At 41.0% G+C, this 25,978-nt stretch overlaps 3 protein-coding genes across 5 annotated transcripts in view; 1 reads left to right on the top strand and 2 right to left on the bottom strand.

Moving 5' to 3' along the window:
* Positions 1 to 1,186: 1,186 nt before the first annotated feature.
* On the top strand, positions 1,187 to 7,029 carry thoc1 (THO complex 1). Of its 2 annotated transcripts, none has more exons than XM_083992191.1 (21): positions 1,187 to 1,255; positions 1,475 to 1,548; positions 1,667 to 1,727; positions 1,836 to 1,905; positions 2,468 to 2,586; positions 2,683 to 2,731; positions 2,832 to 2,927; positions 3,079 to 3,161; positions 3,252 to 3,322; positions 3,441 to 3,549; positions 3,637 to 3,771; positions 4,172 to 4,272; positions 4,376 to 4,442; positions 4,588 to 4,638; positions 4,755 to 4,825; positions 4,950 to 5,045; positions 5,723 to 5,788; positions 5,891 to 5,974; positions 6,075 to 6,222; positions 6,322 to 6,406; positions 6,623 to 7,029. In XM_083992191.1, exons 1-21 carry the CDS (start codon positions 1,208 to 1,210, stop codon positions 6,898 to 6,900), a joined length of 1,962 nt encoding a protein of 653 aa, XP_083848317.1. In that variant the 5' UTR covers positions 1,187 to 1,207; the 3' UTR covers positions 6,901 to 7,029. The 2 variants fall into 2 exon arrangements, with proteins under 2 accessions (XP_083848317.1, XP_083848316.1); XM_083992190.1 differs by having other exon boundaries at positions 3,252 to 3,325.
* Positions 7,030 to 7,117: 88 nt separating this feature from the next.
* Positions 7,118 to 13,609, bottom strand: usp14 (ubiquitin specific peptidase 14 (tRNA-guanine transglycosylase)). Its single transcript, XM_083991104.1, has 16 exons — positions 13,388 to 13,609; positions 12,305 to 12,450; positions 11,813 to 11,845; positions 11,594 to 11,698; positions 10,583 to 10,686; positions 10,366 to 10,424; positions 10,124 to 10,254; positions 9,937 to 10,017; positions 9,729 to 9,817; positions 9,497 to 9,611; positions 9,259 to 9,324; positions 9,052 to 9,144; positions 8,835 to 8,963; positions 8,673 to 8,733; positions 8,358 to 8,465; positions 7,118 to 8,193 (listed from the first exon to the last, which is right to left on the bottom strand). The coding sequence occupies exons 1-16, from the start codon at positions 13,401 to 13,403 to the stop codon at positions 8,051 to 8,053; spliced, it is 1,479 nt and encodes a 492-aa protein (XP_083847230.1). The 5' UTR covers positions 13,404 to 13,609; the 3' UTR covers positions 7,118 to 8,050.
* Positions 13,610 to 14,248: 639 nt separating this feature from the next.
* Positions 14,249 to 25,978, bottom strand: part of rock1 (Rho-associated, coiled-coil containing protein kinase 1) — a 30,828-nt gene continuing 19,098 nt past the window's right edge. Inside the window, exons 15-33 of one of the 2 annotated variants that reach the window (XM_083991256.1) lie at positions 25,568 to 25,659; positions 24,326 to 24,572; positions 23,658 to 23,764; positions 23,362 to 23,512; positions 22,422 to 22,582; positions 22,128 to 22,312; positions 21,407 to 21,476; positions 21,216 to 21,319; positions 20,914 to 21,079; positions 20,681 to 20,774; positions 20,509 to 20,597; positions 20,233 to 20,424; positions 19,962 to 20,127; positions 18,239 to 18,309; positions 18,029 to 18,117; positions 17,852 to 17,930; positions 17,449 to 17,710; positions 16,546 to 16,753; positions 14,249 to 15,825 (exon numbers count right to left, since the gene is read on the bottom strand). In XM_083991256.1, coding sequence (XP_083847382.1) covers positions 15,822 to 15,825; positions 16,546 to 16,753; positions 17,449 to 17,710; positions 17,852 to 17,930; positions 18,029 to 18,117; positions 18,239 to 18,309; positions 19,962 to 20,127; positions 20,233 to 20,424; positions 20,509 to 20,597; positions 20,681 to 20,774; positions 20,914 to 21,079; positions 21,216 to 21,319; positions 21,407 to 21,476; positions 22,128 to 22,312; positions 22,422 to 22,582; positions 23,362 to 23,512; positions 23,658 to 23,764; positions 24,326 to 24,572; positions 25,568 to 25,659 — 2,537 coding nt within the window. In that variant the 3' untranslated portion in view covers positions 14,249 to 15,821. Of the gene's footprint in view, positions 15,826 to 16,545; positions 16,754 to 17,448; positions 17,711 to 17,851; positions 17,931 to 18,028; positions 18,118 to 18,238; positions 18,310 to 19,309; positions 19,360 to 19,961; positions 20,128 to 20,232; positions 20,425 to 20,508; positions 20,598 to 20,680; positions 20,775 to 20,913; positions 21,080 to 21,215; positions 21,320 to 21,406; positions 21,477 to 22,127; positions 22,313 to 22,421; positions 22,583 to 23,361; positions 23,513 to 23,657; positions 23,765 to 24,325; positions 24,573 to 25,567; positions 25,660 to 25,978 lie in introns of those variants that run through there. The other variant, XR_014596092.1, reaches the window with a different exon arrangement.

The following is a 25,978-nucleotide window of genomic DNA, read 5'->3' as shown; positions in this document are numbered from 1 at the left end:
AAAAAGACCCATCTTGAAACACATCCTTATTAAAGACACATACATTGTAACATTATGTTACCAAAGAATGTATAATTAATAGAAGAAAAATTTGAGTTTAAACGTATGATATGGGGACAATAACAGAGATGAGATGTTATTGCAAGTGGGTGTCAGTCAGTGCATGTTCATATAATGCAAATTGCTGAAGGGGTTTTCATCAGGAAAGGGTGGATTTCAGGTTTATCCTGCCATGGCTACAGACCTCTCTCTCTCTCCCACACACACACACACACACACACACACACACACACACACACACACACACACACACACACACACACACACACACACACACACACACACACACACACACACACACACACACACACACACACACACTTGCTCTCAGTATTTCATGGGAGCAAACAGACCAGTGTATTAGTGTGCAACACTGCCGCCCTCTGGACTTAAGCCTGCACTCTTCATTCAGTCATTGATGCTCACACAGCAGTTCTATCAGATAGGCTACTAACAATTAACAAACAATGATGCCAAGAGCTTCATTTGTTCTATTTAAAAATGAATGAATACATCTCAATTTTTCAAACATAATGGCTCTTCCATTTCACCCAGACCTTTCAGAAAAAGCACCAGGTTTAGAGAGTTAGATAATCCAAAGCCCCCGAGTGTCTACAGTGGTATGAAAACAGAATTACAGTAAGCTGTGAAATCCTCAAACCAAAAAAGAGGCTGAGGCCATGCAGCAAATGCTTTGAAGCTTCACTTGATATTTCATTCAAATTGTCAATGAATCTATCATCAAATTAGTAGCTAGCTGATTAATTTAGTCTATTACTTGATTTTCCAACTAATCATTTCAGCCATGCACAACATACATTTCTAAGTGAAGGAGGAAATTATTTTTGTTCATATAAAAGTCAGTCATTGTTCTGATCTGTAATTAGTAGCCTAAGATATGTCAGGTTGTGTTGTAAAAAAAAAAAAAAAAAGGATACAAAAAAAAAATATGTACAATATATGTAGGCCTATTATATCTTCTTTTTAATTTCAACCTATTTCCTGTTTATATATCCTTTCCCTTTTCTGTCTTCTTCTGTAGGCTATATTTTACGGAAGTGTCAGAGAGCTCCTGAACGCATCACCCCTCCCAACAGCTAAAGAAACCGGAAACAGTTCGGTGGTACTTCCGCTCTCTTGTGCAAAGATGTCGCCGTCCTCCTTTAATTTTGTCGAGGCTAAAGACAAATTTACGGTGAGGAAACACTGGATTGTCTCTCCTTACTAAAACACACGTCATTACACACGATGTGTTGCGATTTTAACCACAGATAACTGGCACGTTTGTTGCTACAACGTAACAATCTTCTTCTCGACTCTGTTATCATAGCAGTTAGCAGGTGCTAGCTAAGCTAACGCAAACGCTGTATTATTTATCCTTCTTAAATGTTTTCTCCTGCTTTCACACACCTAGGCTTCTGCCAGACTTGCCCTTGGCGGTAAAACCAGCAAACATTTGTTAAACACTTTCAACCAGATACCCGGCAAGTAAGTAATATTCATTTACCGTAATCACAGATAATGACTTCCATCATTAGCCTCCATAATAACTGAGGTGGTGAGTCGTGCATGTGTAGACATCACTTGTTTTTCTCCTGCACTACAGTGAGGCGGAAAAGAAAACCACCCTTGACCAGTCTCTGAGGGGTGTTCTCGGAGACCAGATTGTAAGTACACTGTCTGTTTGTTTCAAGTTAGTTCAGTAAATTACAAGGCAATGCATGATTAAATCATGATGGAATAGGACAACATGACACAAGTGTTTTTGTCTGCAGATTGAGCAGAAGGCAAGTTGTGATGACTACCTGTCTCTCATCTACCTGAGTATTGATGCCGTTACTGAGGGTATGTTACACATCTACTTGTCCTATGAGGCTCGGATGTGTTATGTTATATGTATTGTAAATATAAAGACTTGAAGCAGCTGATATTCACGTCCCAAATGTAAAACATCGTTATACACCGCATGTTCCTAGTGAAAAGGAAATAAATGATGATGTGTTTTTTATACTAATTGACAACTAAGATACAAGAAGATGTCAAAACTAAATGCATGCAAGCCTTAATATTATAGCATGGATTTTTTATTATTATTTAATTATTTATGTCTCCTTCTGTCTTTTTTTTTATTTTTTATTATTTTTTTTTACATTATATCTAAGTCCAAAACTTGAATTGAATTATTGTTGCTCTGTTTTTATACATTTGCCAACAACCAGTGTGTCTTTTTGATCCAAGTGCTCATATTTTCCTAGCTTCAGCTAGCGCAGTCTGTATATTGTACTTATTGTACTGCTCTGCAGTTGTGCATAGAGTCTTAGAAATGAAGTCTCTTGCTGCCAGAAGGTGGTGATTTGTAATGACAGAGATTTTGCCATCTGGTTTCTCTCTCTCTCTCTGTGTTCAGGTATCTGCTCTGCTACCACACCGTTCCTTCTGCTGGGGGATGTACTGGACTGCCTTCCTCTTGACCAGTGTGACAATATATTCTCTTTTGTTGAGGAAAATGTTTCCACTTGGAAGTCGGTAAATAAGATGAAACCTCTCCATAAAGGCAGTTGTAATTGTTTTTCCAAAATGTATTTATATCATGTGGTCATTATGTTCTCCTGCTTTTCTTAGAACTCCTTTTACACTGCTGGGAAAAACTACTTGTTGAGGATGTGTAATGGTATAGAGCATACATCACACTTGTTAATCAATTCAACTTTAATGTTTAAAGACTGCTCATAACTGTTAATTAATACACACCTGTCTGTCCACCTGTGTAGATCTTTTGAGGAGGCTGAGCAAATCTCAGAATACAGTATTCTGTGGGCGGATCCAGCTCTTCTTGGCGCGCCTCTTCCCTTTGTCTGAGAAATCAGGTCAGAACAGCAATATCTTTATGATGTCATCAAAATAATTAAAACCAAAAAAAAAAAACCCTCAGAGGTTCACTTTACAATAAATAGTTAATTAAGTATGGGAACCGTGCTCATGCTCATGCAAGATCTCTTCTGTTTGTATTTTTTCCAGGTCTCAATCTACAGAGTCAGTTTAATCTGGACAATATAACAGTGTTCAATAAAAATGAACAAGAAAGCACTTTCGGCCAGAAGGTAAAACATAAACACCTGGTAATGATTGTGGGTGAATTTAATCTAAAACTCTAAGTTATTAAATCATGTTTTATGGTTCTGTGTTTATAGCACACAGAAGAAAAGGAAGATGGTATGGAGGTGGAGGAAGGAGAAATGGGGGAGGATGATGCTCCTGCACCGTGGTAATATCAAGTCTCTCTTTTGGAGTCCACCATAAAGTTTATTATTATTTAAATGCCACTTTGGCTTGAATCTGTTTTTATGTTTATTAAAATATCATCCAATTTCTATTTTCAGCTCCATTCCGATTGACTACAACTTGTACAGGAAGTTCTGGACGCTGCAGGACTACTTCAGGAACCCTGTGCAGTGCTACGACAAATTCTCCTGGATGACTTTCCTCAAGGTAAAACCTCCAGACCACAATAACAGAGAGAAGTTTTCTCTCTCAGCCACTCGCTGCTGATGTGAACACCTGTTGTTTCCTGCTCAGTATTCAGATGAGACGTTGGCAGTGTTCAAGAGCTACAAGCTGGACGACATGCAGGCCTCCAAGAGGAAACTGGAGGAGCTTAGAGCTTCTGGAGGAGAACACGTCTACTTCGCCAAGTTCCTCACAAGTGAGAAGGTGAGAGAGACGATTCACTCCTTGGAATTATTTGCTTTGTGTCATTTATTCAGCTTTGAGACTGTTAAAGGGCAGGATGCCATTTGATTACACTTTTCCAACAGTACACTGGTGTATTAGTCTAATCTTAACACAATGTATTGATTGACTTCTTTTTTTATTTGTAGAAAATAGTAGCTTTGTGAATCTATGACAATATCAGTAACAGATGCTACATTAAAATTATAGTTTTGCATTAAATACACATAAAGTGTCCTGCCATACTATTAATTCCTTTTAACACTGTGTTTAAGTGCAATTTCAATTTTAATATTTTACGTTTATTTCAATCGTATTTACTTGGAAAGAAGACCTGCACAAACATGGCTTTGACCTCTGCATCTCTTCTTTGTCTCCTCAGTTGATGGATTTGCAGCTGAGCGACAGTAATTTCAGGCGGCACATTCTGCTTCAGTACCTCATTCTCTTCCAGTACTTGAAGGGTCAGGTCAAGTTTAAAAGGTGAAACATCCCTCCGAGTCCGACCTTGTAGGACATTTTATTTGTGTGAGAAAAATAATGATCCATCTGTTGCTGGGGGTTCATGTGTTGGTTCTTTTTACAGCTCCAGCTGTGTTCTGAACGACGACCAGACTACATGGATAGAGGAGACGACTAAACTAGTTTATCAGGTCAGCCTTAAATCTCACTTTAATCACTTAGCACCAGCAGTTTGTATCAATGCTGATCACTCTGGTTGTACTTGGTGAGGTTCTGAGACATCTGCCATTCCGACTTTTTTCTTTACTGTTGTAATCTGTGATTGTTGTGTTGCAGCTGCTGAAAGAAATTCCTCCTGATGGAGACAAGTTTGCCACCATGCTTGAGGTAACCCATCGCTCTGATGCCAATACTGATATTAAAGACTAAATAATCCTTCTGTATAATGTTTGTTGTTAGACTTTTCTGTGCAGTAGTTACAATGGAAATGTTTCTTTTGACAGCATATCCTCAACACAGAGGAGAACTGGAATGGCTGGAAAAATGAGGGATGCCCAAGCTTTGTAAAAGAAAGGTAATTTTTTGTGTGTGTGTTTCTAAATGTTTTATTATTGAATTATGTATTGATTATAGTCGCCTTTTTTCTTTTTGACAGAATGTGTTATAACAGTTAGCACCTCTTGTTTTATTTTTAACAGAACAGTAGATGACAAACCCAAAAGACCCACCAGGAAAAGACAAGCACCAGAGGACTTCCTGGGAAAAGGGCCGGACCGCAAGATCTTCATGGGAAAGTATGTGATTTAATTCAGCTGGAAAACTGACCCTTGAACAGTCGATGAAACCTTTAATTGTGGTTAAGACTGCACATTCCCAACGTCACTTCTGCTCTGCTTTATAAACCTCGCTGCATCTGCTCGCCTGCTCATCGCTCATTTTATACAAGGTCAAAGTATGAGTTGTGGCATTTAAGGCAGCAAAGAAAATGTCTTCAGGTTTATGTGGGTTATTTTCTGTAGCCGCTGCAACTAAAAACACTTCATTTCCACTAAAACTAATACCCCAAATAATACGTATAACTAATATCCCTTTCATAAAAGGGATGAAACAAATAACAAATTTGTTCAATGTGGACAAACAGTATCTGGTAAACACAGCAACACTAAGCATTTAATAAACTGAGCACAGACCTGTTACTCCATCTAAATGGGCTGCCAATGTGTTTTCACTTCACTGTTAAACGTCAACGAAATAACTGAACTATATTGTGAACGTGAAGTGAACCCTGTGAACGCTGTGTAACGATTACAATCTGTGAGTGAGATGTAGCACAACTGAAAGAAGGTGCAGGTGCAATTAAAGTTACTGAAGTTATTAAAAGTTAAAATCATTGAACCCAGTATACAAAAGTCAGTGGAGCTGTTAAGTCTGCTTTGATAACTGGAGCTCTTCTGTGTCGTTTGTGTTTTAGCGATGAGCTGACTCGACTGTGGAACCTGAACCAGGACAACATGGAAGCCTGCAAGTCGGCCAGCAGGTGAGCGGCTCAGAAATCAAGGCAGCAGCTCTCTTCTGCAATCACATTCACTTTTATTATTTGAATAAATTATTTATCCTTTCATAATCTGATGTTTTTCAGAGAGTTCATGCCATCGCTGGACGAGTTCTTCACAGAGGCTATTGAACAGGCGGACCCTGCTAACATGGTGGAGGACGAGTATAAGTAAGTTTACTATGAGTCCTTTCCGAACGAACAGTCAGTGCAGACTCAAGTTGCTCTCCATCAATGTTATACATTTACTCCTGCCTGTAAATATCTGCAGGGTTGTACGGAACCCAAACTACGGCTGGCGCGCTCTGAGGCTGCTGTCCAGGAGGAGTCCGCACTTCTTTCAACCAACCAATCAGAAGTTCAAGAGCCTGGCAGACTATCTTGACAGCATGGTCAGCAAACTGGCCAAAGAGCTGCCGGTGAGGGGGAGAAAAAAAACAGTTCATTATTGTAGAAAAATGTCCATATCAACTGTTGACAAAAACTGATATCCAATTTTTTTTTTACCCTATATGCAGAAGGACATCCCCTCTGAAGAGATCAAGACGGGAGAAGAGGATGACGACGATAACGGAGACAATCTTCTCAAAGAGAGTAACGACAGTGAGTTTGAATTGTCACTTAGTCAATGCGATAGCTGCTCAGTCTGAGTCCTATCAACCTTTCCAGTTATTTTTACAGCTAAATATCAAGAGTTAGCGTCAACCCAGTTTGACCTCTGTATTTTTAGGCCCTTGTCACGATACTTAAATCACCTCATTTCCATCCTTTGTAGATCAAGGCTATTTTTACCCTCCCTATTGTGTCTGTTTCTCCTAGGTCTGAGCATACAGAGCAAGCTGGTGACGAACCAGCAGATGGACGACATCGCAGCCAAACTGGGCGCTCAGTGGAAGACGCTCGCTTCTCACTTGGAAATGAAGGCGGCCGAGTTGCGGGAGATCGAAACGGACAGCGAAGATGTTGACATGCAGGCCAAACTGCTGCTCGTGTCCTGGCAGGACCGAGAGGGAACACAGGCTACCGTGGAGAGCCTGGTCACAGCTCTTCAGGCTGCAGGGTTCTCTCAGATCGCCGACAGCCTCAATGAGGCTTAAAGTAGACCATTTGTTTCTATAAAATCAGTACCTGGCCTTACATTGTTGATGCATCCTTTTTAATACCAAAATCAATTGGAGGCTAAATGTTTTTGTATGTAGTTGAAAGTCGAAAGCCCTGTTTTTTCACTGTAGAAAATGAAATTAATGTTTTTTTTTTTTTTTTCTAATAAAACATTATCACAAAAGAATCTCACAATTTGGTATAACAGTTTATTTTCACCACCTATGAAAAGTAGTCAGTCAATAACTTATTACAGAGTGTAGATGGCTAGGTCTTACACACGGTGGCAGGGTGAGCAGGAAACTTGCATGGAGAAACAAAGTGAAGCATAGCATTTTTAAAGGTATAGATGTCGAAGTCTGTGACCGGTGTCAGCGAGAACAATGTTCCAAGGCTTGTCGAGTAAAACCATCAGTGGTTGAATCTCAAAGTCTTTATTTAAACTGCACACAGTTCACCACAAGGACAACCTGTTCTGAACCAGTCCCCCCTACACACACTTCCCCCAAAAGAGCATTAGTGAGGTTTTGGCAGAAATAAGCTCATCTGTCACTACATCTGAGAACAATTCCAGGAGATGATGCAAGCCAAGCACTTAAGAAAAGACCTCAGATTGAACCCAAATTTCCCAGAGGGTCAACAGGTGAACATGAGCAAATCTTTACAGTGTTAGGTGAAAACCTCAATAATACATCCGAGAAGATACAAGCCAGAATGTCAAGAACAGCTTGACTAGGTGTTTTTTTTTTTTTTGTACAAGTTGATTAAATGACTAAAGAGAATATTTTGCTTTCATGATATGAGCACCTTATCAAAGGCTTTAAAAAATATACAATGTGTATAAAACATTTAATGAAACTGCAGAGCTAGACTTAAAAACCTCTTTCAAGGATTCAGTCCAGAGATTGCCTCTCATCAATCTCCAATTTCAAAGCCCACTACGGTTGAATATTTAACACCATTTGACAGAATTTGTTTTACAAGCATCCGTGTTGGTTACAAAAAACAAACCAAAAAAAAAAAATTAAGGTCATCAGATCTTTAAAGACACCAGTTTTATTGCACATCTATGCAGACAGTGCTTGGAAATGGCAATTTGTATGTGTGTAGGATGTTTGTCTTTGTCTTCTAGGAAACCTTCCACAGCTACTGTTCTTCAAGTATTTCCAGCCGCCGGGGGCCGTACAGTAGAACGTATGCTATATGCCAGTCTCCGCCACCAGACAGTCGCAGGATATCCTCTGGAGACACCACACTCACCTTGTCATCATCAAACTTGACCCACTCATCTATCAGAGGCAGAGACCAAAGAGAAAAGAGGGGAAACGGAGAGTTCCTGAACATCTGTGAACACTTACAAGTTCGGCTCCTGTGTACTTTTATGATTTGTGACTGATACGAGTTGTAAAAGAGAAACATAATGAACGTCCCGCGGTGTGAAGCGTGTGCTTACCTTCTTTCCTTTTGACCCATCCCACGTAATGACCTGACGAGCTAGAGCGGCCTTGGTGTGTCAACACAGCCTGCAGGTCGTAGTAGCCGCTGTTGTTGGACCCGAGGTCTGCAGAGGAAAACACAGCATTGTGGGAATATGTTTTGTGAAAAAAGCTATTCTTCTGGGACTCTTAAAACTCTTATTCTTACACTGTGATACGTGGTGAAATTTCCTAAACTACAAGACAGGGCACTTAGTAAATTTGTTTTTGTTAATGTCTGAGTGGTTGGTTAAAACATGTGCATGAGGTGTCGGTGTTATAACTCAACTTACCATCAGGGAATGAGAAAGGCTCGTATTTCACTTCTTTTGCTGTATCTGGCTTCTTCACCACCTGGTGCAAAATAAAAATGTATATATTCATATATTGTGAACACTGTGCAGGTATGTGAGGTATTCTCAATATTATTTTTGCAACCAGCAGATCAGCCTCACCTTTTGCTGCTGTTTCTCTAGCTTCTTGTCCTCCATTTCCTTAAACTTTGACCTGATTGGCAGCATTTTCTCCTGGACCTCCGAGGTGCACAGCTCATAGACATCCAGCATGAGGGGGAACTTGACATCCTTCACAAAGAGACAATACCGTATTGTTTCAGGGTTAAACTGCTACAATAAGTGACCTCTGTTACAAGAGATTTTACACAAGACAAACCTTGAGGACTTTTGCGTTGACAGACTCCTTCTCTTTGTAGTAGAATCTGACCATCTGAACAGTCAAGTAGGCAGGTAGACGGCTGAGTTTTGACTAGTGGGATAAGAAAAAAAGAGTCTATAAATTTCAAATTTCTAGTTTCCAAGTAGACAGGACTAAATATTTTAAACGTCCAAGTTAAAAAAAAAAGGGTAAAGAGAAACTTACTGATTTTATATACAGGGCATTTCTTTCCAAGGTTGTAGACATTTTCGTGATTTCTTCCTGCAGTCTCTGCAGAAGAAAAAATATTATTAGATCCTCATTTCCTTTAAGATAAACTCACTATGTGCCAGTTTGTCTAAGTGTTGTGATAATTTCTTTCACATTTGTTAAACATACAACATCAAGAGCCCTCTTTTTGCACACACTGAAGAAAGTACTCTGAGATTTTTCTGATACATACCAGCCTCAGTCCTGTTGCCAGGTATTTGACCTCCTGGTTGATGAAACAGCTGAGCTGGAGCTGGTTTTCCTTGCCCTTGATTGGCTCCTCATCCTCAGACTCTGTGCATTTCATGCTGAACAAGAGAGTTAAGAAAAAGTCTGGCAGAGAGATGCCACAATGCATGGAGGGTCAAACCACACTGGTCCGTCTAAAAGGGTGGCGACAACAAAAAGGCACACTGCAAGGATACGTAGTTTCAAATTCTACGCCAAAATACTGGTCGATCAAGTTCTTCTTGGCAGAGGCAGAGGCAGCGCCACTGCCACTCTCAGACTCCGTCTAAAGATCGAAAGAAGCAAATTCTCACATGTTATTATTTGTCCTTAACATATCACTTGGATCACATTTCAAATCTTTTCATTATGAAAACAAGACATGTTTTAAACAGATGGCTTCACCTCCATGGGAGTCTCAGGCTCTAGTGGCTCCAACTTTTGCTGAAGCACTCTCATCATCTGCAGCCAGCACTCATTTGCATCCTAAAGAGAAGAAATTAAGAATTACATGGATATAGGACATATGTCATGGCTATATCAATCTCAGTGATATAAAGTAGCAGAAAACCTATGGTTAATAGTTTCTCACCTGCTGGAGGTATTGTCCCTGGTCGCCCTTCTCAGCAAACTGTGGAAAGGCCATGTGGAGGAACTGCAGCAAAATAATGGGTGGGAGGCTGGAAGAGGTCTTGTCCATGGTCTCATATAAGTCACGGAGAGCTGAGGGTACAAATGTATATACTCAAATTAATTTCAGATTGATTTTTTTAAACAAATATACAAGCCTACCAGTAATTTCACAGGGTTCAACTATTCACCCATCCCACATACCTGCTGTGATGTACTGTGATGGTGCATTTGCCCCAGAAGATCGCAGAGCACCTGAATACCTGTAAAGGGAGACAGATGATTTCAGAGGGAGCAAAGCAACAAAAACAGTGGAGAGACAAAAAGCTAATGTCACACTATTCATTACAGCATTATAGACAGCTTGAACACAGTGTATGAAATGTATTTCTGAGATGTAAAAATAGCAGTTTACACCAACCTTCTGAGGGCAGTTTTCAGCTCTGGCACAGAGCGCAAACACTGCACTGTGGCGTTCATGTAACAGGTGTTGCCCAAGTTTGTCAGCCCACAGGGCAGCTCCATCTGAATGTGACAGAGTGGGATAAGTTCATCTACAGACACAAATTATTACTTTTTTTCCATTTTAATATTCATCAAGTTTTATTGTGCACAGTCTTTGTTCGTGCAAGGTGATGATGATGTAGCGGACCAACCTGTCACTTGGATTATTAAGAGCTGACTGTGTCCTTCAGGTGTTTAATAATTATTGTGAGTCATGTAATCCACCGCCAGTGTGATGAAGGTTACATACAGCTATGTAAAAGTAATTGGTGAGACCTACTAATAACCTTCCTCTTTTCTGTGTTTTTTAATCAAATAAAGAGTCCTGTGATGTTTCTGAAAGTGCATCTTTAATTAACAGGCTTATTTCCAGTGCCCCAGCGTTTCCATTAGTGCTGAGTAGCTACAGTGAGTCACTCTGCTGTTAGGAACCGCTAACACATAAAATAATTACATTTGTGTGGGTTTCAATGAGAAGCCCTAGACGCTGGCAACATCACAGGCAATCAAATCAGTGAGTCCCACTCCCTTTAAAACACGAGCCTCTGCTATGATGAACTGATAATTTCCTTTCTGAGATAAGACTGTGGAGCAAACAGCAACACAGCATCGGGTGACAAAGCACTTTGTTTTTCTTACTGTACTGTACTTCGTATTCCTTTCCTCAGTAAAAAAAAAAAAATCAGTATGGCAGAAATTCATGACAATAACTAAACACCTTGCTTGTGACAATTCGTACTAAACATGTCATTTTCGTGTCATCAGCAGGTGCACTCAAAAGGAGATGTACTTTATGTTTAGTTTAATATGTTCTCTACTCAGTAAACAATTGGCAAAAACAAATTTAAAGAGGCCACGTCAGCACGGAAAGCAACAATCACCATCCATATTTGTTTTAGGCATACTGGTAATTTCAAGGCTTACTCACCGCTGAGGCCAGCTGCTCCTCAGTCATGTCCTCCACAAACATAGGCCGGACAGCAGGCTCCTCAGGCAGGGCATCTGCTGAGCCCATCATCAGCAGAGTCATTCCCTACGAAAAAGGGTTGAAATGCACTTCAGTGTACTAATTCATTTGTTAAACTGCACTTCAAACTAAGAACTGCTTATAACAGGATAAGCTTTCAGACTAAGCTTTTATACTCACATTTTTCAGTTTAATGTTTCCCCACTCATCATCCTAGAATGGAGACAAGAAATAGATTAGCTCCCAAAAAAACGGATAAAGGGTTAGGCCACATCACCGTCAACAAATCCCATGAAAAGACCAAAGCCACAGTGACACAAATTACCCTACACAATCTTTAATTTTTTATTGGACACAAATACATACATAAATAATAGATATACATAATTTGCTCCTATATTACTCAAACAGAAGCAAAGATTGCATTTGTTTTTAGGGGGCATCTTCAGCAGTGGATTAAAACACATCACACATACGGTATGTGGGATAAACTAATTAAACGACAGTGCCCACGTTCTCAGTGTAATATGTTTAGGATGAGTGGGAAACGATAGGTAAATAAATGTGACATTTTTGCATTTTTCCATGGGATTTGTGACTCCAACCCTGTATTATTTACAAAATCACTTCAGCACCAGAGTCTTGATGATGGTTGTTTACATCAGTGCCTACCTTCAGAGTGCCTCCCTTCACCATGACCTTCTGTCTGTCTGGCTGAACTCCTGTCAGGGCAAAGAGCTGAGCCTTGAAAACCATGGGTGGTTCCTCGGTGTTCAGCTCTACTGCATCAAACTTCTCTTTGCCCCATTTCACATTTACTGAAAACAGACACAGCAAGAGTAGCACATAACCAGGCAGCCCAAAGGTTATTAGCCTCCAAAGGTTACACTTTGTTAAACTGTGTATGACCATGTATGACACAGCATCTATCTAGTCATGTGAGGAGAAGTCTTACAAGAAGAAGTGCAGCTATTGACCAACCAAACACACTGACGGGCTAAAGACACAAAGTGAAAGCTAACAAATATACAGCTGTTTGGGAGCTAATTTGCACATTTTAAAACGATTCTGCGGCTGGTTAACCATCTTACAAAATGTGTATGTGATAATTCTATACCCGAAATCTCATGTACTTAGAGGATTGTTGGTCTCCAACAACGCAACTGCAATATAACGCTTACAAACTGTAAACTCATGATTTGGCTTTTTAGCTTTGTTAGCATTCCTACCGCTACACCGTTGTTTAGGCGTTACACTATTTGTTGTTATGTCTATTCAAAATAAACATGTAAATGGTTTGAAATGACAAGAAAGCAAATAGGAGATGCTATGCTCAGGCACGTTTGGTTAAAATAACAACTTGGATGATTATAGCTTTGTAACTGTTACATGGCTAACCTTGCTAGTTGACAGTTAGCTAGTTGTTTTGTGGCAGTTAGCATAGCCGGCTTCACCAAACACACCCTCTTTTAACATCGCTAAAAACGACAACTTAGTTACAACAATGGGACAATTTCGTATGTTTTCCCCACGTCAAGGTGTTTGTTTTTGAAATAACCATATTAGTGGCGCAATTAGGCTAAAAAAGACGGTCTGCTACCGTTAGCATGCTAAACGCATATCATGCTAAAAGCTAGCTAGGCTAACAAGCTAATGCAATTTACTGCTACTGCACTAAAAACACGTGTAAGTATTCCGGTTTTAATCCATCTCTGTCCATGGCAACGTGTGTGCTGTGTTAAAAGGATAACATACCTGTAAACACCGGCATGTTTGGCAACCTTTCACTTCTTCAACTCTTTCTTTATTTTTTTCCTGTTTCCAATCCACCGGGGCGCGAATGAAGAGTTGGCTGCTAGTTCTCAGTCTGAACTTCATTCAAACAGAATGACGCTGCAACAACACGCTGAGAACTTATCGATGCGCTCTGACATCTGCCAGCCGCCCTAGCTGGCTGCTGCATGCAGCGCAGCGCACCCACACTAAACACACCCAGAGGACCTTTGCCCAGATCATTGGGACACACAACATTCATTACAATAATTATGAGAGTCAGGGTTGTTGTTAGTTAAGTTAAGCTAAGCATAACCAGGTGATTTTTTTTTTCATATTAAAAATATCCACCTGATCCTGTATTCATGATCACTGACTCACCATGGATAGATAAACCTGCTGGTCCTATATTCTTATGTATATATATAACCCAGCAGTGTGTACAGATTTGCTTGAATACTACTTGGATCATTATCAACTGTGTAATTCGATTAAAACACTTTTACACATTTAGAATATACAATTAGCGTGCAAATCTAATATAATGAAAGGTCTGACAAGTAAATGTTGGCAATTAGAGCTTCTCCAGATGGGAATATAAAACAGAAACCCAGTTTAAGACCCTTAAAAGTCAAATACGCAGTGCCTCCGCACTACAAATCCCTAGTTCTCAATAATGTTAATACAAAACAGTTGGCACAGTTAAATCTGGAGCTCTTCAAGCCCTGGAGGCAGCTGCCCACTTTGCTTCAATAGTAATCTATGTCTGGACTGGTTCCATGTAGGCATAGGAATAAAATATGAAATCAATGATAGGTTGGCAGTGAAAACTAGCATACAATGAATGATAAAGATATGTTTATTGACATATCCATCAGTGCGGACTCCAATGCAATTAACCATGCAAATTATCCAAGACAAGAGTAGATCATAGTTCCAGTGCTTTTTTTCTTTTTTTAACTGAACAAAAAGTTACAAATGAAAAGATTGCGGAGGTATTCCATAATCCTTTTGTCTCTCTTATTATATACACTGTTTGGGGGTCTGCATTAACGGGACATTACCTTGTTAGAGACACAACTTGTAAATGTTAACAAGGACAATCATTGACACAGGTAGGCTCGCTTTAAGTACACCATCCCAAAATTTGTCATATGATATGAATTGAGTCTGGGGACTTCGTTTTTGACACGCTAACTCTATTGCAATGTGTCCATAAAGAGGTAATCTAATATATATATTTTATATACTCAAACCAGAGAAAGTAAGTTCTGATAAAACCACGGATGTGTGGTGATTTCTTAAAAAATAAATGATGGAAGAGTTAAGATTTGTCTTGTTTTGGAGAAAAAAAATAAACAAACAAACAGATATGGCAGTAAAATCAATATCCAAACGTTAAGGCACTAGGTGGGCCAAATGCTACACCTGTTTAGTCTTCTACAAATAATTTACAATTCAAACAGTGCAGTTTTACATTTTGTTAACTTAATGTTTTCCTTTTGAACCATTTATCTATGAATCAATGTAAGGCAATACATTACAAAAAAAAATAAACAATACAAGAAAAAAAAATATTACAATGTACCAAATAAACAGAAAAAAAATCAATTAAGTTTTAGGACTCCTATATGCCATTACAATGGAATATTCCTTATGGCTTGGAGCAATAAAAATAATTATAATAATAAAAATAATGCATAGACTTGTGATGATCTTGCATGCTCCTCACTCAATACTCGAAACATCTAATACTCGTGTCCCAATACTCTGTCCCAAACCTGATAAGTGACTTGCAGAGTGATAAGAATAAAGGCAAAAAGGCCAGAACATTAGATGAAGGCATCAGTCTTTTTTTTTGTCTTTTTTTGTAGCTGGAAACAGAAGTATGTTTGCATGTAGCTCGAGGATCTGTCAAGTTGGGGGAAAGAAATTACAAAACAGATATTCATTTTCCACCCCTGAGACACAACCACTCACTGCAGATCTGAAATCCCTGTATGACAGTACCTTAAAACCGAACACATACTTGCAGGAGTCCCAGCAAAGCCCCCTTTTACCTTCCAGTTTCCATCAGAACTGTCATAGGATATGAAACACAGAATGGCTCCATGACATGAGTCCCTCTATATATCGCTGCACTGTCCAATGTTTAGTTCCAGACAAGTGTGCCATCTTCTGGTAGAAATGGAGAACTGCAAGTTTGTTGAGCTGGATGATGATTTTCTCTTGAAGAAAGGCGGCGGAGGGTGGTGGGGTTTTCAGGCGTCTTAATGTCCATGATGCCTTGTGTCTGACATGTGTTGCAATTTTCCAGCGTTGGTTATTTATTGATATATATATTTTTTTCTTTTAAATGAATTTTCTATGTAATACAGGTTTCTCCATGTTTGAGGATGAGGAACGGTTCAGATGGTTAGCTGAAAGAAAGAAAGAATAGAGACAGGTGTCCAGTAAAAGGAAGATAGCATCTCAACCTTGGTTAGTAACCAATTTAAGTCAACATACAACAGAAAAGCTTGTTTACAGACGTTGCCAGTAACACCATTAACACCTTTGCATCATGTACGACAGGTACTGTAAAAATCCTTAATGTTGACCATTCTAACAAGAGTTGTATAGTACGTTAGTTACTGAACCCAACAACACATTAGTGCCTTTTAGAAAAACGAGAATCCCAAGTGTCAACTGGAAAGAGCCCAGCAGTTAACCAACCAACCAACCAACCAGGAAGTGTCTTGTGTTAGAAACACCCAGTAACACAATTAATAAATAGACAAGTTTGAAGCTGGAGACAAAAGTCTAAAAAACACGTAAACACTTTCTGAAGAAGTTCCTGTCAACAAGTGCTGGATGTTGTGTCTGCTGCTTGGAGGCTGGACTGCGCTCTGCTACAACACAGGAAACAAACAGCAGGTCATGTGACTGACTTGACCACATCGCAGCCCACCAGATGGGATAAAATAAGACTTGTGACTGCAGCAAACCCTCACTTTCGGCCTAAAATTATATTACAGTGCCTTATGATAGGCCATGTAGTTAGCCATAGCTATTTGAATATTAGTCTCTGAAAAAAAGAAAACATATTCATATGGAAAACAGAATTAAGAAAAAAAACTAGTCCTAAGGTGTTGAGTTACCTCAGCTTTCCTGTATTGCTTTTAGGGTTCCTGCGGAAGGACTGGTTTGGCCCAGAGCGAGTGGACATAGAACGAGGAGAGGCTCTAGAGAATGTAGATGGTGGGGTCTTGGGAATCTTCTTTCCAAGGTGACCGATCCATTTCTTCTGTTCGTCTTGGGTCAAGGCCAGCAGGAGCATGTCCCGGGCAGAGGTCACATCGTAATTTACTGTAGGGGATGGCATAAGATAGTACTGACGAAAGATGACTCTCGGACAAACCTGACAACTGAATTAAATATGTCTGCGATTTTCTGGATTAAATGTTTGCTCTTTAGATCTATTAATAGAAACAAAATAATGAAAAATGGCCATCATCATATCAAGTGCTTACTCTGTCACAGTAAGAGTTCAAACCCAAAAAGATTATTTTTACAATTATAGAAGAAAATCAGCTTTAGGAGCTCTGAATCAGTCTAATTTTAGCCATTTTTACTTCAACAAAATTATTAAAATGATTGAGCTTCAGAAGAAAACTGCATATAAATTTTCTGTAGGTACATAACAACCATTCATTTGTCTGGATTGTCCTCAAAACCAAATTAACATAATTTTATGCAACATTAAGAACCTTAAGTGGCAGCTAATTACATCTTACAATTTAAAAAAAGACTTTTCATTTCCCGTGTTATGTTATATTAAGTTCCTAAAGCTGCAAATTACTCAAACTCCTCTAGAGTCATTATGAATCCCACCAGTGCGTTAACAGTCTTGTCGGGATTAGGGCTTCAACGTCAATTGGAAAAGTCCTCATACATTAGAATAAATCAGCTATAGTTAAAAAATAAATGTAGGTAAATTATATAAAAGTTCATCCATCACATCACAGCTTAGATTTATAAGAACAAATGTGCAGGTATGTTACCTTTGCAAGGAGCAATAACATCCTCCTTTTTGTCGAGGTGGTCCTTGTGGCACTTGACGTGGCAGCGGCGACACTCCAGAGCCGGAGGCGGCTTGAAGACGTGCCATAGAGGCTTGGCGCAGGCCTCACAGTTTGAAGGGAAGTGATATAACGTGGGGATGAACTCGTGGCCTTTGTGTGGCAGACAGTTGGTCTTGTCGCCCTGAGGGACCGTCTCCATGTCCGCCTCTTTCCTGCACTCCCCCTCATTGGCATACAGAATCTGAAAACAGACAGAGCAAAGGAGTGACGCGTCAAGAAAGAAAATATCTTGACATCAGGAGTGAATGCAGAAGAGGAGATGAGGTCGGAGGCAAATTTAAAAATCTAGAGACAACTCCAGGACAGGAAAAGAGCCTCCTACCTGGAAAATCCTTGGAATCTCTTCTGTCTCAGCCCGGTACACGTCTCCTTGAGTAACTGGTCTCACATGAAATAGTTTGCTGCACAAGAAGACACAGAATTGATGATTAGATATCATTAAAACTGTCAGAATTAGTGATACTGCAATATCATAAAAAGGAGCTAAAAAAATACTCACTCTATATCTAGTACCATCGAGGGGTTGGACTGTTCTTTATCCTGCTCATCGTTGTAGAACAGGATCTTCTTACTGCTCACCACCACATACTGCAAATATTAAACAGACAATGAAAGGAAGGCAGATATTGTCCAAGGAGTTGTTGGCAGCGTAACAAAGTTCAACAAAAATGCTGGCGAACACAGGAAATGCCAAAGGAACACAACGCACCTGCTTCTTCCATCCGTATCGCTTGATATTAGTACGATTAGGAATGGACAGCCAACCCTCCAATCTGGATTCTGAAAAGCCCAGGTTTGTAACAAAAAAAAAAAGAGTTATAAATTAGTGGTGCGTAACCATGCAGTGATTAAATCCAAAACTCAACTGTGGGAAAAAAATTAAAAACAAAAGTCAAATCACAAACTGTCATAACTGCTTCATAACACCAGGTGAACCCCTCAAGGAGTTCTGCCAGCATTAAGGTAACTGCACTGGAGTAGGTGACAAGGGATGAGTTTAGATATCCCATGATGCTGCTTGCTGCTGTTCACTCCCCATGCAGGAAGTGCAAGACAGTTAAGTCGGCATGTTAACAGAGCATGGAAGATTTGTATCGTTTAGAATTATGATCCAAAGCTCTATAGTCGCTGTTGCAGCGGGAATTAGTATTTCATCCAATTAGCTTGATCACTCACTCCTTAAACAGAAACATTATGTAAACATTATTTGGTGTTAAAATCATAATTTCAAGTGCATGCAGCTGAAACAACACAAGCTAAACGGGGAACAGTGAACTGAGAGGGTCTTGTTTGCTACATGTGACACTGTGAGGGGAATCTTTGTGTCAAAAACGAGCAGTACTTCTAGGTGAACATGCCGACAGAAAAAGTAAACACACAAAAAAAACCACGATTGTGTTTAGTGCTTGAAGCACACAGTGCCATGAATTGAAAAACAACTTTTTTTGTTTCAAGACACGTTTTGAAAGGTGCAGAGAGTGATGCGGTAAACCTCACACAAGGTGTGGTCAGTAACCTCCTTTACGTTTACATTTAACATCCTGTTAATGTTAGTCAATGAATTTTGTTGATCAGACAGTTTACTTTTATTTTACTTCCCACTCAATAAGGCTTCTTTCAAAAGTGTTACATGAATCCCCCACCCTCCAACAGAGATGGCTGTGTCACCTCTGGCAAAAGAACACTTAAGGAAATCAGGGGGCAAAAAGACAAAAAAACACACAACAGCTGCAGAGCAGGCCAGGCAAGAGGGGAGGGGCTCGTCCACTCAGTTACTCACAGAGGGAAAGGAATAGAAGTTACAAAGATAAGAAGAGCAAGGAGAACCAACTGGACATGAGGGAAATAAAAAGAGAATGGTTTAACCACAGACACCAGCAATACATGAAAACAGACCTGGAATGAGGCACAGTCATATTCGTGTTAGAAAAGACGAGTTTACCGTCGTTCACTATGACCAACTGTTACTCAACACGTAGTGATAAATACAGCAGCTTCAGTAAATCTAAACGGTTCCACACCTCCACAGGCACCTGTTGTGCAGTCTCTTCTGTACCCGCCTGCTGCTATGGTCTGAATGTACAGGGAAACAAGCTAACAGTTTAAACCCCTTTAAAGAATAAATTACACACCTGAGACAATAAGTAACACACCTGGGAAACGCACTGATTTCAACATGGTGAAAAAATGTTTGAGTGCCAAAAACCACAAAAAGGCAAAAATCTAAATCTTTCCATCTCCACTTTAAACTGGAGATGCATCGTGTGGTAGATTGATAGATGTATAAATACTTTATTTATCCCAAAGGAAATTCAGTTTCTCAGCTGCACAATCAATCATCAGTCATCATTCATCAACAAATCAATTCATAAAAAAAAAACCCTGAGTCAGTATAAGTGCTGGAGCAGCGGTCTCCACCACGGTGACCTTACCTGCGATGTTGCTGTCTGTCTCGTCTGTCTGCAAACTGGTGACACTCGAGTTGTCCATGCGCTGTTGCAGGTCGTTCAGCTTCTCCCGCAGCTGCTCGATGTCGCTCTCCTTGCTGTCCAGCTGCATCTGCAGCTCGTTGCGATATGTGCATTCTTCTGCCAGTTGCTGTTGGTGGGGAATGAAGAGATTTTGGTTAGAAACGATGGGGAGAAAAAAAAGAAAATCCTGTGTGATTACACAAGCCTCGGCCTCCCTGGGGTGTTCGCTTACCGCTTGCATCTCGCTCAGCTCCTTCTGATACTTGATGGCCATGTGGTTAAACTTCTCCTTCTCCTGGTTCAGCTCTAGCTGAAGCTTGCGGTTCTCCTTCTCCTTCTTCCGCAGGTCGGCAGTGCTGCCCTTCTTCTTCTGGTCCAGCTTCATGTCCTTGCGGTTCATGATCTCCGCCAGCTTGTTCACCGCCTGACGGATTGAGGTAAAGTAAATCAGCCACCGTTCGCCATAATGTTAATGTTCGCTGTCTAGACTAAAGAGGTTCATCTTTACCTGAGTCTTCAGTGTGCGCTCAGTGTTGAGGACCTTCTCATAGTTGGCCTTGATTGCATTTGTAATCTCCTCCTTCTGAGCTACATATTCTGTGAAGAAAAAGGGAGTCAGCTCGAACAGTAGCCAATTACAACACCGCAGGGAGACCTTAAGGTCAAGAAAGGGAAGCTACCTTCTTCCTGAGCACGAAGCTTCTCATTCAACTCGGTCTTCTCTTTGCTGAGGATCTCCACATCTTTGGTCAGAGTTTTATTGGAATCTTCAAGCTGCACAGAAACGTACAGTTCTTATTTTTATGATTAAACTGATTGATTGTGGTTCTTAAGGACAATATTGTTTTCATGGCAGAATGGCATAATCAACTCAAGCTGGAGGGACACTTAAGACACTTAAGGGTTTCCTCACCCGTACAATGGTGGCCTCCTTTTCCCCGATCTCCTGCTTATGTCTAGTCACTGCCTTCTTGTTCTCCTGGCTGAGCTCAAAGTACTGTTCCTCCTGAAGAGCCCGGGCGAGCTGCTCTGATTCGGCCTTGGTCACGGTCAGATCCAGCTGGGCGGACAGTGAGTCCCTTTGTCCAGGAAGAAACACATTTTAGAAGTTAGTTTCATAAATTCCTTGCACAACAAACCTCAGCTGGTCAATAATCAATATCTGGATGGTTAAGTCTACAATGGGCACAGCTGCAGCGTGCATCAATCTCTTACCTTTCACTGCACAACTCCTGCACCTTTTTATGGGCGTCTTGTACCTGCCGGTTCCTTTCCTCAATCTCCTCTTTTAGCTCCTTGACCTGAGTTTTGTAAAGCGTCTGGAGGAGTAGAGACAGATCGATAAGACCAAAGCTTGCAAACAGAATAAAAAGAGGGAAGAGACACTTGGGGACTGAGAGACTTACAGAAAAATACTGTTCGGCCTCAAGCTGGTCCTGAAGTTCCCTCATCTGTCCCTCGTTGCCTCTGTATTGTCTGGCAACAAAAAGAAACAAGATCATTTCAAGTCATGTCTTCATTAGATCCATGCGACTGGCTAATATCACACACACCCACATGTTTGAGCGCTTTCTAAAACAACACTCTTTAGCCAGGCAAACAGAGCCAGCCTCTAAAAAGTCAGTGGCTGTGCTAAATGCAACTAGCAGCACAACTGGCTGCCGCGCTCGCCAGAGGATTAGCCGCAGAGTGGAGGGAGCTGGACTCGGGAGTAAACCCTAATCCTGTGGTGTAAACACGGTCACAGAACAGCTTTGGCATGGCCAACCCCCCCACCCCATCCCACCCCCCTAAGCTGGAATAATAGCACCTATTTGAAAATGGCAGGCAATTGTCGGGCAATTTACGCCCTGACTTCCAAAGAGCATTACTGGGCAGTGCAACAATAACAGAAACGTAGATCTCCTGGCCGGAGCTGCTGCCAGTTTGTTTGAGAGTTACAATAACAACTGGCACAAATGTTCCCATTTTCCTAGAAGACATAATACAAAGAGTGTTAGTGTATTTCTTCTAATCTGCCTAATAATGCCTAGTGTAATGCAAAGTAGTGGATGGACAACATATATCAGTAATATATCTTAGAATTAGGATTTCTTCTTGACAACCTGAAGCTGAAGGACCACTCACTTGGTCAGCTGTGCCAGCTGGAACTCCAGCGAGCGTTTACTCTCTAGTGCTGTGTTGATCTCTTGTTTGAGCTGCTTCTCCGAACACCTAAGACGGTCGACCTCCTGCGTGCGGCTCTTCAAGTCATTCTGAGCCAGGACTCGCTTGCTCGACTCCTGCTCCATCTGTATCCTCAGATTCTTCACCTGGAGGAGGAGGGAGACACAAGAGGGGAAAGGCATCACACAAATGCTATAGAAATGTAAAGCTGTTTGATATGGATTTATATCAATAGAGGCGAGAGGGACCATTTACCTCATCTTCCAGCCTTTCCTTTTGCTTCATCAGCTGCTCCATCTTCTGCACAGACTGCTTGAGGTCAAACTCGAGCATGGAGCACTGCTTCTCCACCTCCACCACCCGGCTCTCGGCTCTCATCCGCGCTCCATTCTCCTCAGACATCTTCTGCTGAACGGCTGGAGGCAAAATGAGAGAGGAACAGTCAACTCTGTCCTGCTGCCACAGAGTATTGAGCAAAATATGAGAGGTATGAGAGAGCGCCTGCACCATATACTGACAGATTTAATGGTTATCATGGAAGAACAGTGCCTGTTTGGATCATTTACCAGTATCCCTGTATCAGATGGAATACATGTAACAACTGGATTAACACAAAGTCTATTTCTAACCCTGATTCTCTCTTAATTTTCTATTACAGAGCACACGTTGTGAGTTCTGTTTATTTCACATAAACCTTGTTTTCTCTAAACTAACATTGGTGAGTTCAACTTTTTAATATTCCCAGGGATTTCCTGCTAATCAGTAAACTTGGACAAAGATGAAAGAACTTCAACATGGAGGAAATCTGCCAAGGAGAGGGCGGAGAGTCTCCTCCAGTATACACTAGGTGAAAGGCAAGAAATCACCTGGACAGATCATCATTCCACTGAAAAAATAAAAACTACTTAATAGTCCAGCTTTCATATGCAAAGAAGCAATGTCCTGACACGCTGGCTGTCTAACACTCCTTGAATTCCTTCACACCCAAACTGCCCCTGAAGCTGAGACTGATGAGGTTGTGGGAAAAAAGACAAAGCAGGACAAAGGTCATGGGGGTGATGAAGAAGCTAAATCAAGTAACGGTGGAGAGACAAAAGAAAAGTAGAGAAGGTGGGGTAGTAGATCTGTAGAGGGAGCGAGGAGAAGAGGATGAAAGCAGGAGAGTGAGGCATGCTCTGACACAGGACTGGCATACCATTCGTGGCAGCTGATTTGGCTTCTTCAATAGACTCGTATTTGTCCGTGAGCTGTGCCCGTGTCACCCTGTGCTCCGTCTGTTCCTGCTCCAGACGCTGCTGTAAGGTCTTCAGTTTATAGTTCAGGTCTATCTCCAGGTTGTTCTTTTCCTGTTGTGGAGGCGAGGAGGTCAGAACCAGACAGACAACATGAAGCAAACTGAATACACATTCATCGCATAAAAAAAACATTCACAAGATAAGAGCAAATGTTTAGAAATTGCACAAATCCTATTGCGACTGCTGCTTCTTGCACCTTTTCAAGGTTGTTGCTCCTCTCCTGGGCTTGTTTACGTTCTGCCTCCACTTTGGAGAGGTTGAGCTTCAAGGTTTTGTTATCCTCTTGCAGCCCTGCCATCCGCGCTGAGAAGCACAGATAAACACAGACAGTCAGAATCACAGTGTTCATGAGATGAAGCTCATACTTTTAATAGCAAAATCGTTTTTTTAAGCCATACTTCATAGCTTCAGACCGTCATACTTCTTTGACATATAGTTTGCATTTAAATGAGTTCAGTATCCCTCCATCCCCAATAATTTATGACTTTCAAATCTTGTTTCCTATGAAAATATAAAGTGGCTGGCAGATAAGTCTGGGATGGATTTGGATGCTGCAGGGCTTGTCAGTGCTTCCATTACGTGGAATTTCTGCAGCTGTCTCGAATGTCTGAATGAGAAGCAGATAATCAGTCTTAAAGAGTGATTTGGAACCACGCAGAATTTGTTCCAAATATTAAAAATCTTCCTCGGGTTTTTTCTCTCTCCTAGTCTTTGAGGTCAGGTTTTCACTCTATTGTGACTAACATCAAAATCGGATTTTGAAACATAAACATCACATAAAACAAAACAAAAAAACAATCTCGATTAGTTAAGTGTTTGATTTGCATGCCTCAGTGGCAATATTTGTGCGTTAGTGTGTTGCACCTTGCAGCTCCCTGATCTCCTCCGATCCTTGGCTGTAGTTCCTCCTCTCGGAGTCCAGGGTGCTCTGGACGAGCAGGAGCTCCTTCTCCAGCTGCGCCTTCTCTCCGTCGGTGCCGCGGCTCCTCTCCTGCAGGTCACGGTTCAAGCTCTCCAGCTGGCTCATCGACTTCGCCATCTCCGTGTGGCTCTTCCTCAGTCTCGCCGCCGTGTCCGACTCTGCGCGCAGCAGGTCATTGGCCTCCTCCAGCTACCGATCGAAACGGAAAGGATCAGACTCGTCAGCGCCTACCCGAAGTCCTCTTAGGTGTATTTGTGTATTGTGCATTGCAAAAATCTAATTTGCACATAACTTTGGACCATTACAGTATTTATACAACACAACAAAGCTTCCTTTTCACAGTACACTCAGACATTAGCAAGAGGAACAGTGAAACAAATGTGCTCACTGATGAAGTGAGCAATATGTCCTAAAGTAATCCTCACAGAAAATTACACTGGCAAACAAGACTTGTACTGAACAGACACGAACTCCAATTTTCTCATCCACCCGTAACCATCTGACAACATAACAACGGTTGGCTGCCTCCCAAAATATTTGTTCAGTTGGACGTCTGTGGACAGCTCACTTTCCTTGTGGCCACTAGTCAGCTGACTGAGTCACTGTAGCGAGACCGTTCTTCTCTTCCTCTAATTTCTCTGGCATAATTATTTTCACCGACATTAACGTTTTTTTCAGACTTCGGTCTTTCTGAGTTCATCATCTGTGACTGACGTAATTCTTGGCTTGGCTTTGACAGACTGTCTCACTGGCTCCGCTCCGCAGCGAAGAGGAGAAGCTGGGAACTCGTTCTCACTCGTCATGAATATATTTCCTCTGTGGCGGCAGAACATGTTCGAGCGGCCTTCAGACACTCCCGCGAGTTCAACTGTGCTAACGAAACACTTTCAAGGTTGATCGACTCTGAAAGGCTCACTATAGACAGACTTGAAAACTCTCTAACCCATAATGCAACACTCTCTGGAAGGCCATACACCATTCACGAGTATCTGCTATTTTGACTGAACACAGATAACACCCATTTTTTTTAAACCAAAATTTCAAAAACAAACTATAAACTTATATCAGGCCTAATCTTTTCTGTCCAGAATGGTCATAGTCTCTTTTTTTCCTATACACTTTCACTACACAAATTGCTTAGGAGCTGCAGTGAAGCCTGAAAGACATATGCATGTTTACTGTACCTGACTCTGCAGCTGGGCAATCTTGTCATTCGAGGCCTGTGAGTTCTGGCTGATCTTTCTCATATCTTCAAGTTGCTCCTTTAAAGTTGACACTAGGAATAAGCAGGACAGCAAATCGATTAGACAGGCCTTCATTTATAACATCTGCAAATATCTGTTTACAATATTGTTAAAATGTGTGCATAAGTATACCACATCCTCTATTCTAATAGCATGGTTTAGCACTTAACCAGCAAGCAAAGTGCAGTCACGAGGGCTGGGGTTGGGGTCACCCCAGGATACCAAGTAATCCATTTGGGACATGTGTCTTGGCCAGATCAAATGATACTGAGAGGATGAAGGCATTACCATGTAACGGAACTATGTCAAAACACTGCATCACCGCCTTGCTCGGCAATAATACTTTAATTG

This window comes from Trachurus trachurus, assembly GCF_905171665.1.
Source record: "Trachurus trachurus genome assembly, chromosome: 17".
Lineage (NCBI taxonomy): Eukaryota > Metazoa > Chordata > Actinopteri > Carangiformes > Carangidae > Trachurus > Trachurus trachurus.
Note: the sequence above shows the minus strand (reverse complement) of the source record. Positions and strands in the feature narration are given on the sequence as shown.